At 37.0% G+C, this 16,080-nt stretch overlaps 1 protein-coding gene across 3 annotated transcripts in view; it reads right to left on the reverse strand.

Moving 5' to 3' along the window:
* LOC150088897 (uncharacterized) overlaps positions 1-16,080 on the reverse strand; it is a 599,507-nt gene that overhangs the window by 495,761 nt on the left and 87,666 nt on the right. For all 3 annotated transcript variants that reach the window (XM_090369705.1, XM_090369706.1, XM_090369707.1), the window contains 2 exons: positions 10,794-10,895; positions 7,683-7,799 (listed from right to left, as the gene is read on the reverse strand). In XM_090369705.1, coding sequence (XP_090225831.1) covers positions 7,683-7,799; positions 10,794-10,895 — 219 coding nt within the window. The remainder of the gene's footprint in view (positions 1-7,682; positions 7,800-10,793; positions 10,896-16,080) is intronic.

Raw genomic sequence — 16,080 nt, forward strand, 5'->3', positions numbered from 1 at the left:
GCGTTTTCCGATTCTTCACTGTTCAACATCGGTGTTCCTGAACCCACTGTAACTGTGCCCTCTTGTTTTTTTTTTTTTTTTTTTTTTTTGCTACAGGAGTGGAATCCTATTCGGTCATATGCTGCGATATCCCATTCCTGAACGCGTATGATCAGCTGTAGGTTTTGAAATTCCTCCTTAGTTACTGCTGTTGTATTGGGTTGTTATTTGACCGACTATAGCTTTTCTGTTACCCTGCACAAGTCTTGTTAGCCTCAGATAGCCTCTCGCGTCAACACAATATTCCCATCCACAAAATTGCTGTTGGTTGATTGTTATTTAGTTATTAGACCAATCTTGATACATCTGAGCCATAGTCGTTCGTGAAAACCCCAACAGAGTTAGTTTCCAATATGCTTATACCGGCGCATATGGCGCCGACTATCATACTACGTTCAGCGTCACTTAAATCTATCTCATTCTCTTAGGAATTGCACACATGCAGCATCCTTACATAATATCTGCTCATTTGCTTTATATCACAAGGTACTAACATGATCGACTCAGATGTGGGAAACCACCGGTGGCGCCTGACCCTAAATACTATACCACTGTGGTACTAACATGTTGCTCTTACAGCAGTAGTTCATTTGATGAAATGTGGGGGGTGGTTAGTTTTGTGGTGTTAGTTATTCTAGGGGATAATACTTTTTTCTTTTATTATTATTTATTTATTTATTAATAAATCCGTTAACCTTCCAGACCCACCTCTTTTAACTTTGTATTCCTCAATTAAATTTCCCCCTTAATTTACCTCCCCTCCACGTTAACACCTGACTTGTATACTGCACAGAAGATCACAGATTCTGGGGGAATAATGGTTCGTGTATGTCTCCTCTGGACTGGCTGAGTATTCAGAATGACTCAATACTACACATGATAAACATATACAAATTTGTTTATTTCACAGTATATACATTAAAGAATTGTATCATACAACATCAATTGGTATAATGTTAATAACTGGCATTATATGTGTGTTAAGATGTAAAATTAATAGCAAATGATATAATATGTCTCTTCGTGTCTTTCTGCTTTTCTCCTTCTGGTTTAGGTTACATCTCATAACATTATTTTTACTTTCTAACAGTTAAACTTCCCAACTGGAATTACTTCAGTGGGCTTAACACCTCTATGGATATTGTCCTAGATTTATAAATCCCCGCTATAATCTTTCATTAATTTATCCCTTCCAAAATAATTCAATCTTAATATCTTGTAACGTTTCAAGTACATAGAACACCTTTACTTCTTAACTTAGAACATACCAGTCTCAAGTACATGTATCTAAATCTTCCTTGCTTTAACTTATCCTTGAGATGAAGTACATACATCTATGAACCCTTTTCTTCCTTTTATACTAATCAATACCAAATCTACTATCAACTAAATAAACATTTTTCTAAAGTCCTTCTCTTCAAATCTACTATCAACTAAATAAACATTTTTCTAAAGTCCTTCTCTTCAAATCTAGCTTAAAATTATTATCTCGTACTTACATATTAACTTAGGGAATCACTCTTTACACTACCTTTTCTCAGTTCAGGGGCGACTCATCATCGACAGCATAGGGCATCATCAGGCTCCAACTGGAATTTTTCATCGGCAAAGTACTGCTGTTCATCTACAGGGATTCTCCTACGTTCAGGAACTCGCTCTTCTTTCCATACGGCTATTAAATAAGTTGCTCCGGCCTGCTTTTTGGGCGTCTGATCAGTTCGACGAAACTGGGAAGCATAATAGGATTATCAGGACTCTTCTTACTGCTTTATTAAGAAGCCTGGCTATGTAGCTCTTCCTTATCGTTCTATGGTGAGGCTTTTCGATCCTTTTTACTCAGCTCCAGTATAGGTGTTTCCATCTTTCAAGGATTATCTCCTTCCTATTTCAACAACTCTTAAACAGCATCTCCCACAACTCATTACTCTGGCCGCTACTTTCTGGCGATTCTCCCGGCACTTCTCGGGATTTCTTTCCAGCCGCACATCACTCAGGCATCTCCATGGGAACTCCCCAAACTTCCACACTGCCAAAACTCACCACTCTCCCACAAAAAACTTTCCTTTCCTGTCTTGCATCTGCCTTTTGTTTCAGCCGCTCATTCTACAGTATTTTGATCCAATCGTCGTTCGTTCTCCATCATCTCATTATTCTCATTCGCTCTCTCCCACTTCTTCCGTTTTTCTTGGCCCTTCCCTCTCCTGCGGTAACTTCCTGTTTACGAAATTTTCATCAACTTCGATGAACTACAGGGCGTCTAGAAATTTCTAGATATTTCCTTGTGATCATTCCCGATTCACTTACCGCCATTAGTCCACTCTGTTTCTTCTCTACCGCTCCTTGAAATTAGTAAGTGCTCAAGGAGTCGGTCTGTTTCAAATAGCGGCAGCCATTTCTACATAGTGTATATCGCATCCAGGGTTTTCTTCACCCTCCTAGTTCTTAAAATCTTCCTCTCCACAAGGGGGAGTCGGTTCCCTTGTTCTTTCCTTCCAAAGAGCTGCTCACTTTCTGTTTATGCGACCATGAACTGGCCTTGCGGTGCCCCCTTTGTACTAGTGTTCCAGTGCTCCCATTGTCTTGTGTACCGTCCTGCTACCTCCCGTTGTTACGTTAATCCTCCCCTACTTGACTGTAAGGTACAGAGCGATCGAAATCTGGTTGAAGATCATCCTATGTAAATAATATTATTTACTATTTACATCTTTTTTTTCTTGTTATGTTATAATATTTATAACATAACATTCGCTAGGATAAGTGTAAGAATTTTGTTCTTACATTCCTTCCGCCTCCCTCTAAAATTTATATCCCCATTATAAATTTTTTACAGGTTCCCTGCTTGTGCGTCTACTTCCATGGCCTACTTATTAACAACAACTCTATATTCCCTTTTGATCTGTCTTTAAGCAAGTACATGCCAACACCTTTAATTGCCCTTCTAGATTATCCTAAATACTATAATATACATGTACACTACTTAAGTGTATATTTTGGGCTTCACTAAAACTATTCCCATCCCATGTTCTCATTAAATGCTGCTCCTAGACACATTTGTTGTAGCCTGTTTGTCTCTTTCAACTTGAGGGCCCTTTTCCCATAGGAAGTTTCAGTTATGTGGTTCCATGGCCATTCGATTCTTTTCTGCTCTGTTGATTCATTTACCAAGTTGTCATTCTTTTCACCTCCACTTTCTTCCACTTTATTTAACATTTCGCTATCTTCATGTTTCTCTTTATCTTTCTCCTTTACTTCTAATGTTCCTACGTGTAGTGTTTTGGTTCTATTCCGCCGTCTGGGTCCCTTCTTTCGCCCTTTCACATCAATTTTTTCAGTCTCTTTCCACTTCTTTTCTTTCTTTTCAATTTCCGAGCTTGATCTCTTATCGTTTCTCTCACCTACCGGACTTCCATAATTCATCTCTCTCATTTCTGGCCTATCCTTGCACTCTATTGGACCAAATATGAAGTTTCTTGAGCGCCAAGGATAAAATCGACCTGTCTTGATCTTCCATGACTTTCTGGGATCAGTATTCCCATACTTGACTCCCTGATCCACCATCTGAGTCCAGCAGAATCTGGCTATATGCCCATATCTGCTACACCTATAACACTTCACTTGCCTTGGATGATTCCATTTATGTTCTAGGGTGGCCAAAACTATTGGTTCTTTATTCATAAACTTACTTCTAAGTGTGTGTGGCATCGTCCTTGTGCTGCCTGATTTATTCCCCCCTTTTCCACAGGAATTATTTTTCCAGCGTCTAAGATGCAGAGCATTCATGCTTATATGCTGCCCTTGATTTGTGCCCCTGTCTTGGCAGTGTTTATTTCTGTCCCCGTGATATCTATCCCTGTACCAGCAGTTCTTAGTCCAGTGATTGCTTCGCCCGCATATATAGCATTTCTTTCCATATCTTTCTCGCCTAACTTCTTTGACTTCTCCTATACACCCCCTGCTGTATCCACCTCTTGTGATCTGCCCCGTTTGAGTGTTTTCGCCCCACTGTCTATTATCTTGATCTTGAGCGTTCTTTTTTGTGTTCAATTCTCCTAATAATCTATTTAATTTAACTTCCATCCCAGCTATCTGTCTCTCTAGTCCCTCTAGCTTATTTTCGCCCCCTTTTTCTTTAGTACTGCTTGGTTTTGTCTCTTCTCCCGTTGATACTATATTTATGTCCCTTCTAATTGCCCCCCGACTTTGGAAATCTAATTTTTGCTCCTCTACGGCTAGTTCCAGGGCCTCTGCTAATGAATTTGGTTTTCTCCTCAAAATTTCTTTTTTGTATTTATCCCTGACCCCCATCAAAAACTGCCCCATCAGGATTTTGTCAAAAGCGCTACTTTCTTTTTCCGATACTTCTGTATTTAATTTTACATTTATAAATCTTTTATGATACTCTTCTACTGTTTCCCTACTTGTTTGAGAGTAGTTATTTAATATACCTATTCCTTCTAGAAAAGAGTTTTTCCGGGAAAATAGCTTTCTTAATATCTTTTCAAATTCATCTAGGGTTTCCACCTCCATCGCTTGGGTCTCCTCTAAATATTTAGTCTGGGCCCTGCCCTCCAGCTTGAATTCCGCCATCATGACTATTTCCAGTTCAGACAGGCCTTCCTTTTCTTTAATCAGTTTTAGTCTCCGTAGAAAATAGTCTATGCTTTCTGATGGCTCGCCCCTAAATGTTTTTAAAAACTTACTTAGTTTGAGTGTCCCCCTACTATCGTTCCCTACACTGGAAATAATAGTTTCTACTGATGTCTCCCGTCCATTATTATTTTCCATTTCTCTATCCCTACTGCTGTTCGCTCTCCTGGTAGCCATGACTTATCTTTGGGGGTTTAACTTAACTAACAATCTAATTCCTCTTTAATTCCAAAATTATATATATCTTAATCAATTCACAACTATATGCACATTACCTCAAATTAATCAACCTATTATACTTACTATTCTTTTTTCTGGCTCGCCAGCTGAATTTTTTCCTCAGTTTCAGCAACTGAATTACTTTTTAATCTGTCGTTCTGAACACCAGCCTTCCGTCGTGAGGATATATCCTGGCTTTGCTCGCCAATTGTGGGGGATGGTTTGTGGAAGTTAGATTCCGGGGGAATAATACTTTTTTCTTTTATTATTATTTATTTATTTATTAATAAATCCGTTAACCTTCCAGACCCACCTCTTTTAACTTTGTATTCCTCAATTAAATTTCCCCCTTAATTTACCTCCCCTCCACGTTAACACCTGACTTGTATACTGCACAGAAGATCACAGATTCTGGGGGAATAATGGTTCGTGTATGTCTCCTCTGGACTGGCTGAGTATTCAGAATGACTCAATACTACACATGATAAACATATACAAATTTGTTTATTTCACAGTATATACATTAAAGAATTGTATCATACAACATCAATTGGTATAATGTTAATAACTGGCATTATATGTGTGTTAAGATGTAAAATTAATAGCAAATGATATAATATGTCTCTTCGTGTCTTTCTGCTTTTCTCCTTCTGGTTTAGGTTACATCTCATAACATTATTTTTACTTTCTAACAGTTAAACTTCCCAACTGGAATTACTTCAGTGGGCTTAACACCTCTATGGATATTGTCCTAGATTTATAAATCCCCGCTATAATCTTTCATTAATTTATCCCTTCCAAAATAATTCAATCTTAATATCTTGTAACGTTTCAAGTACATAGAACACCTTTACTTCTTAACTTAGAACATACCAGTCTCAAGTACATGTATCTAAATCTTCCTTGCTTTAACTTATCCTTGAGATGAAGTACATACATCTATGAACCCTTTTCTTCCTTTTATACTAATCAATACCAAATCTACTATCAACTAAATAAACATTTTTCTAAAGTCCTTCTCTTCAAATCTACTATCAACTAAATAAACATTTTTCTAAAGTCCTTCTCTTCAAATCTAGCTTAAAATTATTATCTCGTACTTACATATTAACTTAGGGAATCACTCTTTACACTACCTTTTCTCAGTTCAGGGGCGACTCATCATCGACAGCATAGGGCATCATCAGGCTCCAACTGGAATTTTTCATCGGCAAAGTACTGCTGTTCATCTACAGGGATTCTCCTACGTTCAGGAACTCGCTCTTCTTTCCATACGGCTATTAAATAAGTTGCTCCGGCCTGCTTTTTGGGCGTCTGATCAGTTCGACGAAACTGGGAAGCATAATAGGATTATCAGGACTCTTCTTACTGCTTTATTAAGAAGCCTGGCTATGTAGCTCTTCCTTATCGTTCTATGGTGAGGCTTTTCGATCCTTTTTACTCAGCTCCAGTATAGGTGTTTCCATCTTTCAAGGATTATCTCCTTCCTATTTCAACAACTCTTAAACAGCATCTCCCACAACTCATTACTCTGGCCGCTACTTTCTGGCGATTCTCCCGGCACTTCTCGGGATTTCTTTCCAGCCGCACATCACTCAGGCATCTCCATGGGAACTCCCCAAACTTCCACACTGCCAAAACTCACCACTCTCCCACAAAAAACTTTCCTTTCCTGTCTTGCATCTGCCTTTTGTTTCAGCCGCTCATTCTACAGTATTTTGATCCAATCGTCGTTCGTTCTCCATCATCTCATTATTCTCATTCGCTCTCTCCCACTTCTTCCGTTTTTCTTGGCCCTTCCCTCTCCTGCGGTAACTTCCTGTTTACGAAATTTTCATCAACTTCGATGAACTACAGGGCGTCTAGAAATTTCTAGATATTTCCTTGTGATCATTCCCGATTCACTTACCGCCATTAGTCCACTCTGTTTCTTCTCTACCGCTCCTTGAAATTAGTAAGTGCTCAAGGAGTCGGTCTGTTTCAAATAGCGGCAGCCATTTCTACATAGTGTATATCGCATCCAGGGTTTTCTTCACCCTCCTAGTTCTTAAAATCTTCCTCTCCACAAGGGGGAGTCGGTTCCCTTGTTCTTTCCTTCCAAAGAGCTGCTCACTTTCTGTTTATGCGACCATGAACTGGCCTTGCGGTGCCCCCTTTGTACTAGTGTTCCAGTGCTCCCATTGTCTTGTGTACCGTCCTGCTACCTCCCGTTGTTACGTTAATCCTCCCCTACTTGACTGTAAGGTACAGAGCGATCGAAATCTGGTTGAAGATCATCCTATGTAAATAATATTATTTACTATTTACATCTTTTTTTTCTTGTTATGTTATAATATTTATAACATAACATTCGCTAGGATAAGTGTAAGAATTTTGTTCTTACAGAAAACAATGAGTACCTAATAAAGTGATCCACTTCATGCGTTGGCGTTTTCTTCCATCCTAGGTGGTCACTAGCGCAGCTGCACAGGAAGCGTTTCTTATTGGTGGGGTTGGATGGTCTTGCCCTTCTCTTGTGGTAGCCATACCGGGGACAGCGCCACTCGTTCCACTGTCTTACTCGGGAGACTGCCTCTGATTTTTCGAACCGACCCCTCTGCCTAAGGCCTGAACGCGAGTAACTTTATCCTGCCCTTATTATTATTATTATTATTATTATTATTATTATTATTATTATTATTATTATAGGTTATATTAAAGTTATAAATAAAAACCGAATAAATCGATAAAATAATTTTTATTCGTGCGCAACCATATGAATTAGTAAAATACCTTACCGTGACATTCTGTTCCATCTCCCTCATAGCCAGGAAAGCACGAACAGTAAAAACTGCCCATGGTATTGGTACAATGAGCAAAGACATCACACGGTCGATATTTGCATTCGTTTTCGTCTGAAATTACAATAAATAATAAATAAATTATATATTATGAATAAATAAATAAAAATAAATTATGAATAAAAATGAATTATAAATAAATAAATAAAAATGAATTATAAATAAATAAATAAAAATGAATTATAAATAAATAAATAAATAAATAAAAATTATATATTATGAATAAATAAATAGAAATAAATTATAAATTATTTATTCTCTATATTACAATAAATAAAAAATACGGTGTTATTTTTATGATACAAAATAAAGATCGTTTGTTTATTCAAACATGTAATGTTAATTTATATAAATTTAATAATATATTCTAAAATGCAACAAGTATGCGATTGGTAGAGCGATATCACATCAATATACACTGAGTGGACAGAAATCATGGGATACCTACCTAGTAACTGGTAGGCCGACCTTTTGCCCGGATAAGAGCAGTCACACGGCAAGGCCGTGTGACTGCTCTTATCCGGACAAAAGTCCACTAGTTTGAGTTCACTAGTTCACAAAATCGTTCCATATGGATTTCCATCCATGCTTGCTGCACCGCTGTCCATAATTCTGTCGCATTCCTGGGTGGAGCATCCAAAGCTCGAACGAACCTTTCCACGGCATCCCAAAGATGATTCACGGTGTTCATGTCTGGTGAACGCGGAGGCTATTCTATGGTGGTAAAATCTGCAGAATGCTCTTTGAACCATATTCTAGTCACCACGGCTCTGTGGGGAGGTGCATTGTTCTGCTGGAAGAGTCCATTGCCCTGTGGAAGCACGATGACCATGAAGGGATATAAATGGTCTTCAAGGATGAACACGTAACCTGGACCGTTCAGAAATGCGTCTAGACGTACCAAAGGTCTCAACTTGTGCCAGTTTAACATGCCCCAGATCATTACCGACCGTCCACCTGCCTCAATAGTTCCTTGTTGACATGACGGGTGCATAGCTTCGTGCGGTTTCCACCAGATACACACCCACCCGTGCGCTCGAAATAACTGGAAACGGGACTCATCGGACCAGGAGACCCGTCTCCAATCATCCAAAGTCCAGTGCCGATGTTCTTTAGTCCAGTTGAGGCGTAGAGTCCTGTGTTGTGGTGTTAGCAATGGAACTCTGGTGTCGGCGATTCCCATAACCTATTGTGGCTAATGATCACCTGATAACCTTGGTGGAGACTTTCAAACTCGGTTAACTCACGACGTTTATCCATACTGACATCGAATTACCGTCTACGTGAATGCAATGTGCCTATATACCTGCCAAGCGGTGGGATCTTCATTAGCGAGAGAGAGTGTCAGCAGTGCATTGCCCAGAACCAGGTATCCCATGAATTCTGTCCTTTCAGTGTTAACAGAAGAACTGTTTCTCTTATTACAAATAAGAATGTAAAATAAAATAAAAATATAAAAAGGTATATCATTTAAATGCAGCATGCCGCCATATACATCTGACCCCGACGTACTCATCCAACCATGATTTGACTATAAAAGTAAAAAAGGTCATTTAACCATTACAGACATTTCACTGACGTAATATTCCATCATGATTTACAAAAGGTTTAACGGATACGAGTCTCTATTATAAGTGTGAGACTACAATGTCTTACCAACGAATGGATGCTTACATTTCAACCCGTGGACTGGTTTAAAAATGGACATTGTCCATCCAGCAAGGAATCTCAATGCTTCGATAACTGATAACTGCACTTAAGAACAGTTCCATTTAAATGGAGGTACCCTTCATCATAAAATCAGGCATCTGAATGAATAGTGGAGTTCGATATCCACTCGCAAAATCCAATTCTTCTGTTATCTTCATTCATCGCCGATATTCTTGCACTGCTTTATCCGTTATGCTTAAAGCTATGAGTTAATATGCGTTTATGTGATAATCAACGAAACATCCAACACCTAGTGAATTTATACCTGAAACTGAGTTAAGACATTTTACCACCTGAGAAGATATAAACAAATAAGCGACTATATAAGATCAGAGAAGTTCACAAGACAGAGAAAAATACAAGAACATCACCTCATTTAGTAGTCACGTAGGCTTGAAACACGGTCACTAAAATGCATACACTCCTGTACCCTCGCGCTTGATTACTCGGCTATGGCGGCCGATACAGCTCTTCTTTTATAATTTATAAAGATTAAATGCTTTGCATCTCTCTGCCTATGTCTTTCAGACTCTCTTCCTCACCTAAGGACTCGGTCCTGTTTATATTAAATAAACGCCATTTGGTTCCAAAAGAAACTTATGTGTTTGAGTATATGAAAAAAAGGCTGAAGACAGACGTAATATATATAACTATCGGCTGCTGTTCAATTTTTTTTTCTTTAATTATAATATTTCGATTATTATTTCATTCTTTATAATTACTTTACCCTTTTGATATTACGCTCATAGTACTGAATAAATAAAACAAAAAAATAATTTATATTATATTATTCTAAAATGATGCCTCGTTAACATTTAAATTCGGCTGTACTGTAATGTGGTTTGCTTGTTTTTATTACGCGTGGACCTTCTAGAGTCGTCTGCATTTAACACTTCTGTATACTGCAGTGCTTTTTAGAGCGGATCACTGACTTGTAAATCAAGGCTGCGTAGTTTCGAATATGAATTAATAATGATAGGTTCCAACTGACAAGTTTAGGTCAAGACGTTGAAGGCTTTTACCAGAATGGTATAGGTCACTGTTTCAATTGTTAGAAAGTGGCAACAGAACAGTTTAAAATTATTGCTGACATCAATACATGGTTAAAACAATCCGTCGCATTTAGGATAAACAAAAAGGAGTTAACCTACTTAAGAAATAGGTTAAAAGTGGTGGGATGCGCATGATGAAAAAGAAAAGCAAGTACAAGAATGCAGTATGTAAGTAGTATTGTATATTAGTGGTCTGGTATTCCCTCTTGCTCTCTAAACACACACACTCCCCGATGAGCACAAAATAAAAAATATATATTTTTAACGAGTATTTAAGTTTTATTACCCGGCATTTCGCATCCTTTTCCTCCAAATCCATCATTACAGTAGCAGAGATTATCTAGACATACACCGTTGATACAACGTGGCATCTTTGGATGGCAGAATTCTGCAATAAAAATCATTAGTTATTAGACAAGATCAAGACTTAGGATTATGATTTAAATATTCGACTCATTGCAATTAAACTCCCATTTGAATTTCAAAGATTAATTTACTGACAATTTTTCGAATATTCAGAAACACAATACAATGGTCTCTCTGCAAGTTACCTTGACTTTCTTTACACCAGAATTTCTTAACGTACACTTACATTTAGGTTAATTATGTAGTAGAGCTTCATTCGTTCCCATACTGTCATGAGTTTAATTAGTCCATTGCACATTGGGAGGTAGGAAGCCTTCATGTGTCAAGTGCTAAATCACATATGGCATAACAGATCGGTGACCCCTAGTATTGTTCACTCACCTTTTGATAATAACAGTAATTAAGTTTGCAAACAAAAGACATCATGTAAATAAAATACCAAGGTACTTAAGTGCAAACACTGAAAGAAAATAAAAGGTAACAAGATTTAAGGTAATTACAAGCAGTATGACTCTAGAAAATGCTTCAGCATTTTATCTTTAGCGAAACAACAATCAACCTTCTATGTGAAGCGAATCTGTCTTAGACATGAACAGGGTAACTCAGGTTTGTTCTATAGCATATCCTAATCTCCCTAGACTCCTCAATTAGGCAATTTATCTAAAGTTGATGTTTTTGAAAGGAGAAAGGGTAATACTTATAGTATTCGACTAAATCTTCTTAAGCAATACCAAGCAATACCCATATTTAAGAGAAGACCATAAAGAATTCCACAGCCTCTGACAGGATTGAACTCAAACCTCTCCAAACCAGTTACAATGACGTACCTGGTGATAAAGTAAATCGATTTGCCCTTGTAGGTAGGTAGCATAGTTGGTATAATCGCCATCCCTCCCCACACAGGGTAGAAACGATCTGAATTCAAACCCACTCATTGACACGAGGAAGATTTATTGGCCTTTTTCACAACGTGGCTGAGTTAGTCGGTCTCAAACGTAGAAAGCCTGGTTTATCCTCCTGGAATCCTTGTTTTTTTCGTCCAGTAAACAAGTAGTCACATCGACCACAGAACACAAGCAGTTTACAAACATATTATATATGGTGCAATCCTAAGTTGCTGATGCTCCTAAATCCTTACAACAACAACCAAATGCCTGAAACAATCACGGAGTGAAAAAAAGTCCATAAATGTTCTTCTCATCATTGACGGGATTCGAAGCCGGCCCTTTTCCACCTGGTGTGGAGAGGACGTGATTATAACCACTGTGCTACCGTTTATGTTTGCAAAAAACTTGTTTGTAATAAATGGATTTCAATGATTCTGATACAAGACTTTGTGCACGTTCTACGAACAATACTCACACATAAAAAATAATTAAATCAAAAATAGGTAATAGCCAATTGTTTTTAGTCATGCATGCAATGCCAGATAAAATAGCCGGTTTTATTATTACGTTTTGACTAGACTAAGGCGAGCATCAGTATAAGAAAAGTAAGCATTGTAGAAGTAGATAACGTCAGCCTTTGATCTGTGAACTAACCTAAGTTAGCTGGCAGCCATTTCAAGCATTGAGATTGAAGAGAGCCCATATTACTTATTTGTTGTTTAAAAAGAAGACAAAAATAATAAATAAAGTGGAAATAAATTGACTTTCCGATTTTTAAGACACTTCGTATCTTCTTTGTCTTTGATTTTGTTTCCATAATTTCTGAAGAAAATTTCTCTTCAGATATTATGGGCATTCTATGAGAACTTGGATTATCTTCTTTTCAATACAGGATCTCCGCAAAAACGTGTGCCATTTCTGTTATCTGTAACTTTTTTAATGCCTTAATTTATAAGTTTTTCTTAAGTTATAAATTTTTGGTATTTATAACTTTACATATCAAAGATGAACATTTAATTTACACTGTCGAAGAACTTGGTTGCAGAGTTTTGGGCACATCAGCAACTTTGGGCACATCGGCCATATATAATGTCTCTAAATTGGGTGTGTTCTGTGGTCGAGTTGCTGTTTTCTGAACGAAAAACCATACTACTCTCGCCTGAGAGCCTCTAACTCAGCTACGCTGTGAAAAATATTCGTAAAAATTCCTCGACTTATTGATGGGATTCGAACTCAGATCTTTTCCACCCGGTTTGGTGAGGATGGTAACTATACCAACTGTGCTACCTACTAAGCGAAAAAAAAAAAACCAAAAAAACACGTGTTTCATACTTGGATACATTAATTTTCCTCCTCGCTTTCATCCATTGTTAAAGAAATTTTAATTCGATCCGGCCACCAATACTCGCAATGTTTTTCTTTATATTTGAGTGTATCTTCTGTCTTCCTCCCCCTTCTTTGCCCCTCTTATATCTTTAGTGACAAAAAAGGTGAGCCCCATTATCTACTACCTCTTTAATGCCATGTCATTCTTCGTAAATGCACCTGTGCGTCTTCAACAAGACTACTGTGCAAGTGTTAAAACAGATCCTGTTTTTTATTTATTACTTCCCCTTCCCCAATTTCAAACTGTCAGGAACTGTCAGCTCTGAAAGTATATTTCCTGCCACCGCCCTTACTGAGTTGGCTTTAATAGAATGAATCGAATGCCAATAGCTTATTCTAATTGTAACATTGCACTCCAAAGTGATCATTGTATGCTATTCAGTTGGCAGTCACTGTATGGATAAATCCGTTTTCTTTCATGTAAGTTTTCTCACCCATCGTCCTTGGAAGAAGTCATTGGCTCCATTGTCAGAGTTTTTTCCTTTCTTTCTTTCTTTTTTTTTTTTTTTACAAGCTTCGCTCCTAAGAAATCGCCTTGATTGGGACTATTAAAGTTCAGCTTTATGTGGTAGAATAATGTATTAAAATGAAGTTATTCAAATGATTATAATCATATAATAATTAAACGTATAATAATTATTATATATTTAAGTAGCTATCTGTTTGTAGTTAAATGCAATATCAACGCCTTCGTGCATGTAGTTAACTTAAAAATTACTATAAGGTTGAAGATCTATTTAAAAAAGGATATTAATGGCGATTACAACCTCTATCTTGTAACACTAATAACATCTAAAGTTCTCTTTGGCAAAGAATTAACTAAAGTTGTGCCGAAAGATTTATCTATTTATTCTATTAAAAAAAAAAATAAAAAAAAAAAAAAAATATATATATATATATATATATATATATATATATATATATATAAGCAACATGTAGCAGATTGTGCTTCTCTGCTGCCACTGATGTTAGCTTTTTTTCTACTATTTTTCTTATTTATTTTTAATATATATTTGTATTAATTTCTGTCTATTTAATTTTTGAATTATATATATATATATATATATATATATATATATATATATATATATATATATATATATATAACTCATTCATTATAGCTATTTCAACTTAGCTTTTCCAAACTATTAACAAAGTATCGACTTCAATTCGTTTCTCATAACAAATTGATTTCCTACTAATTTCCTCTAATAGTAGAGGCATGTGATGCAAGGAAACAAGCTTATGTAGCATCAGCCAAAAAATAAAATAAAATAAACCATTTCACACATCCATTTCCTCTAAACGTTTGTCCAGTTCCTTCTTGAATTATTTAAGCTATCAACTTCCACAACAACAGATGGAAGTTTGTTCCAGCAATCAACTACACGCTGGCTAAAGACAAATTTCTGCACGTCTATTCTACAACTGTCTTTCCTCAATTTGAATCTATGCCCCCTCAAGTTCCTAATCTGAGCAAGAGGAAGAATTCCATCAGAATTGAGCCTACTCAACCCATTCAAGACCTTATACACCTCAATCAGATCACCTCGCAAATGCCTAGTCTCTAGAGGTAAGACCACCCCCTTCGTTTCCCTCACCAATCTTGCTGTCCTTCTCTGTACTCGTCTAGCAACTCACATCCTTCCTAAAATGAGGCCTCCAAACCTGTACGCAGTATTCAAAGCATGGTATGACCATTGCCTTATACAAAGGGATTCATGAGCAGAGTCACTCAAAAGTTCTGTGAAATTTATAAATATTTTCCTTATATTTCTACGAGTTTTTGAGAATCACCTACATAACCTCTGTTTGCATTAAAACTACCACGTTCAGTACTTATGCTAACTTTTACCATGATTACATAAGTGAGAGTACTGATATTAAATATAATTAAACTACAAGTGGATGGATATTTAAACATATAAAAAAAATTATAAACTTTTTGCAATTGGCGTCAAGATATAGTTAAATATACAGAATGCAAATGGCAGTTGTCACATGGTATGACCATAGGTTCCTTGATATCAGATAAATAATGTACTTTTTTCTGGGCTTCTTAGTCAATCCGGTTATGGGGAAGACAGGTGATCTTCCCAATTTTCAGAAAGATGTTATCGTTGGAGCATGTTTAGTAGGAGCCACAATTGAGAAACACAGGAAATCACTGGTGTGTCGAAAGCAACCATCTTAAAAGTATACGATGAGTGGAAGACAAAAGGAGAATCCCGCCAGACTGGGTCACCCATTCCGTTTGAAAATGGTGTTACTTCCATGAATATCTTTCAGTCGTATCGGACCAACTTCACCTTGCAGTGCTTCAATTTGATACTAATCGCGATGGTTTCTATCAAAATGACAACACAACTATCCACCGCGCAAAAATTGTATCTGAATTGTTCGAGGAACATGCCAAAATTTCCAACAACTGCTCTGGCTTGGCCTCTTAATTCTTCAGAACTGATCTTCAAATCTGAGTCCAGTTTAAGAATGTCTGGGATCTGTTGGAAAGGGGGAGCTAGAATTCGCAGTTCTCTACTGACCACAACACACCAGCTAATAAATGTCTTGATGGAAGAATGGCCAAACCTGAGGCTAGATTCCCTTAGACGCCTAATGGAATCCATGCCACGACATGTACAGGCAAATTCGGGCAAAAGTGTTCGTACTAGATATTGAATAAATATTTCTAATTTTCTGGCGATACACTGCAATTAAATTAATTATTTTTAATTTTTACTATATAATATAAATATTAAAATAAAAACTGCAATTTAAAGATTAGGAAATGAGCTCAAGACGATGTTCACACAAAAAATTAGCTTTAGCTCAACTTTAGCCAAATATATAGTGATGAGCAGACACATAAATAATCATAATAATAGAACACTGCAATGTAATATAAATTTTGTTTTCATAGGGGAGTGACAAGAA

Source organism: Mastigoproctus giganteus, chromosome 3 (genome assembly GCF_048544385.1).
Source record: "Mastigoproctus giganteus isolate SK-2022 chromosome 3, ASM4854438v1, whole genome shotgun sequence".
Taxonomy (NCBI): Eukaryota; Metazoa; Arthropoda; class Arachnida; order Uropygi; family Thelyphonidae; genus Mastigoproctus; species Mastigoproctus giganteus.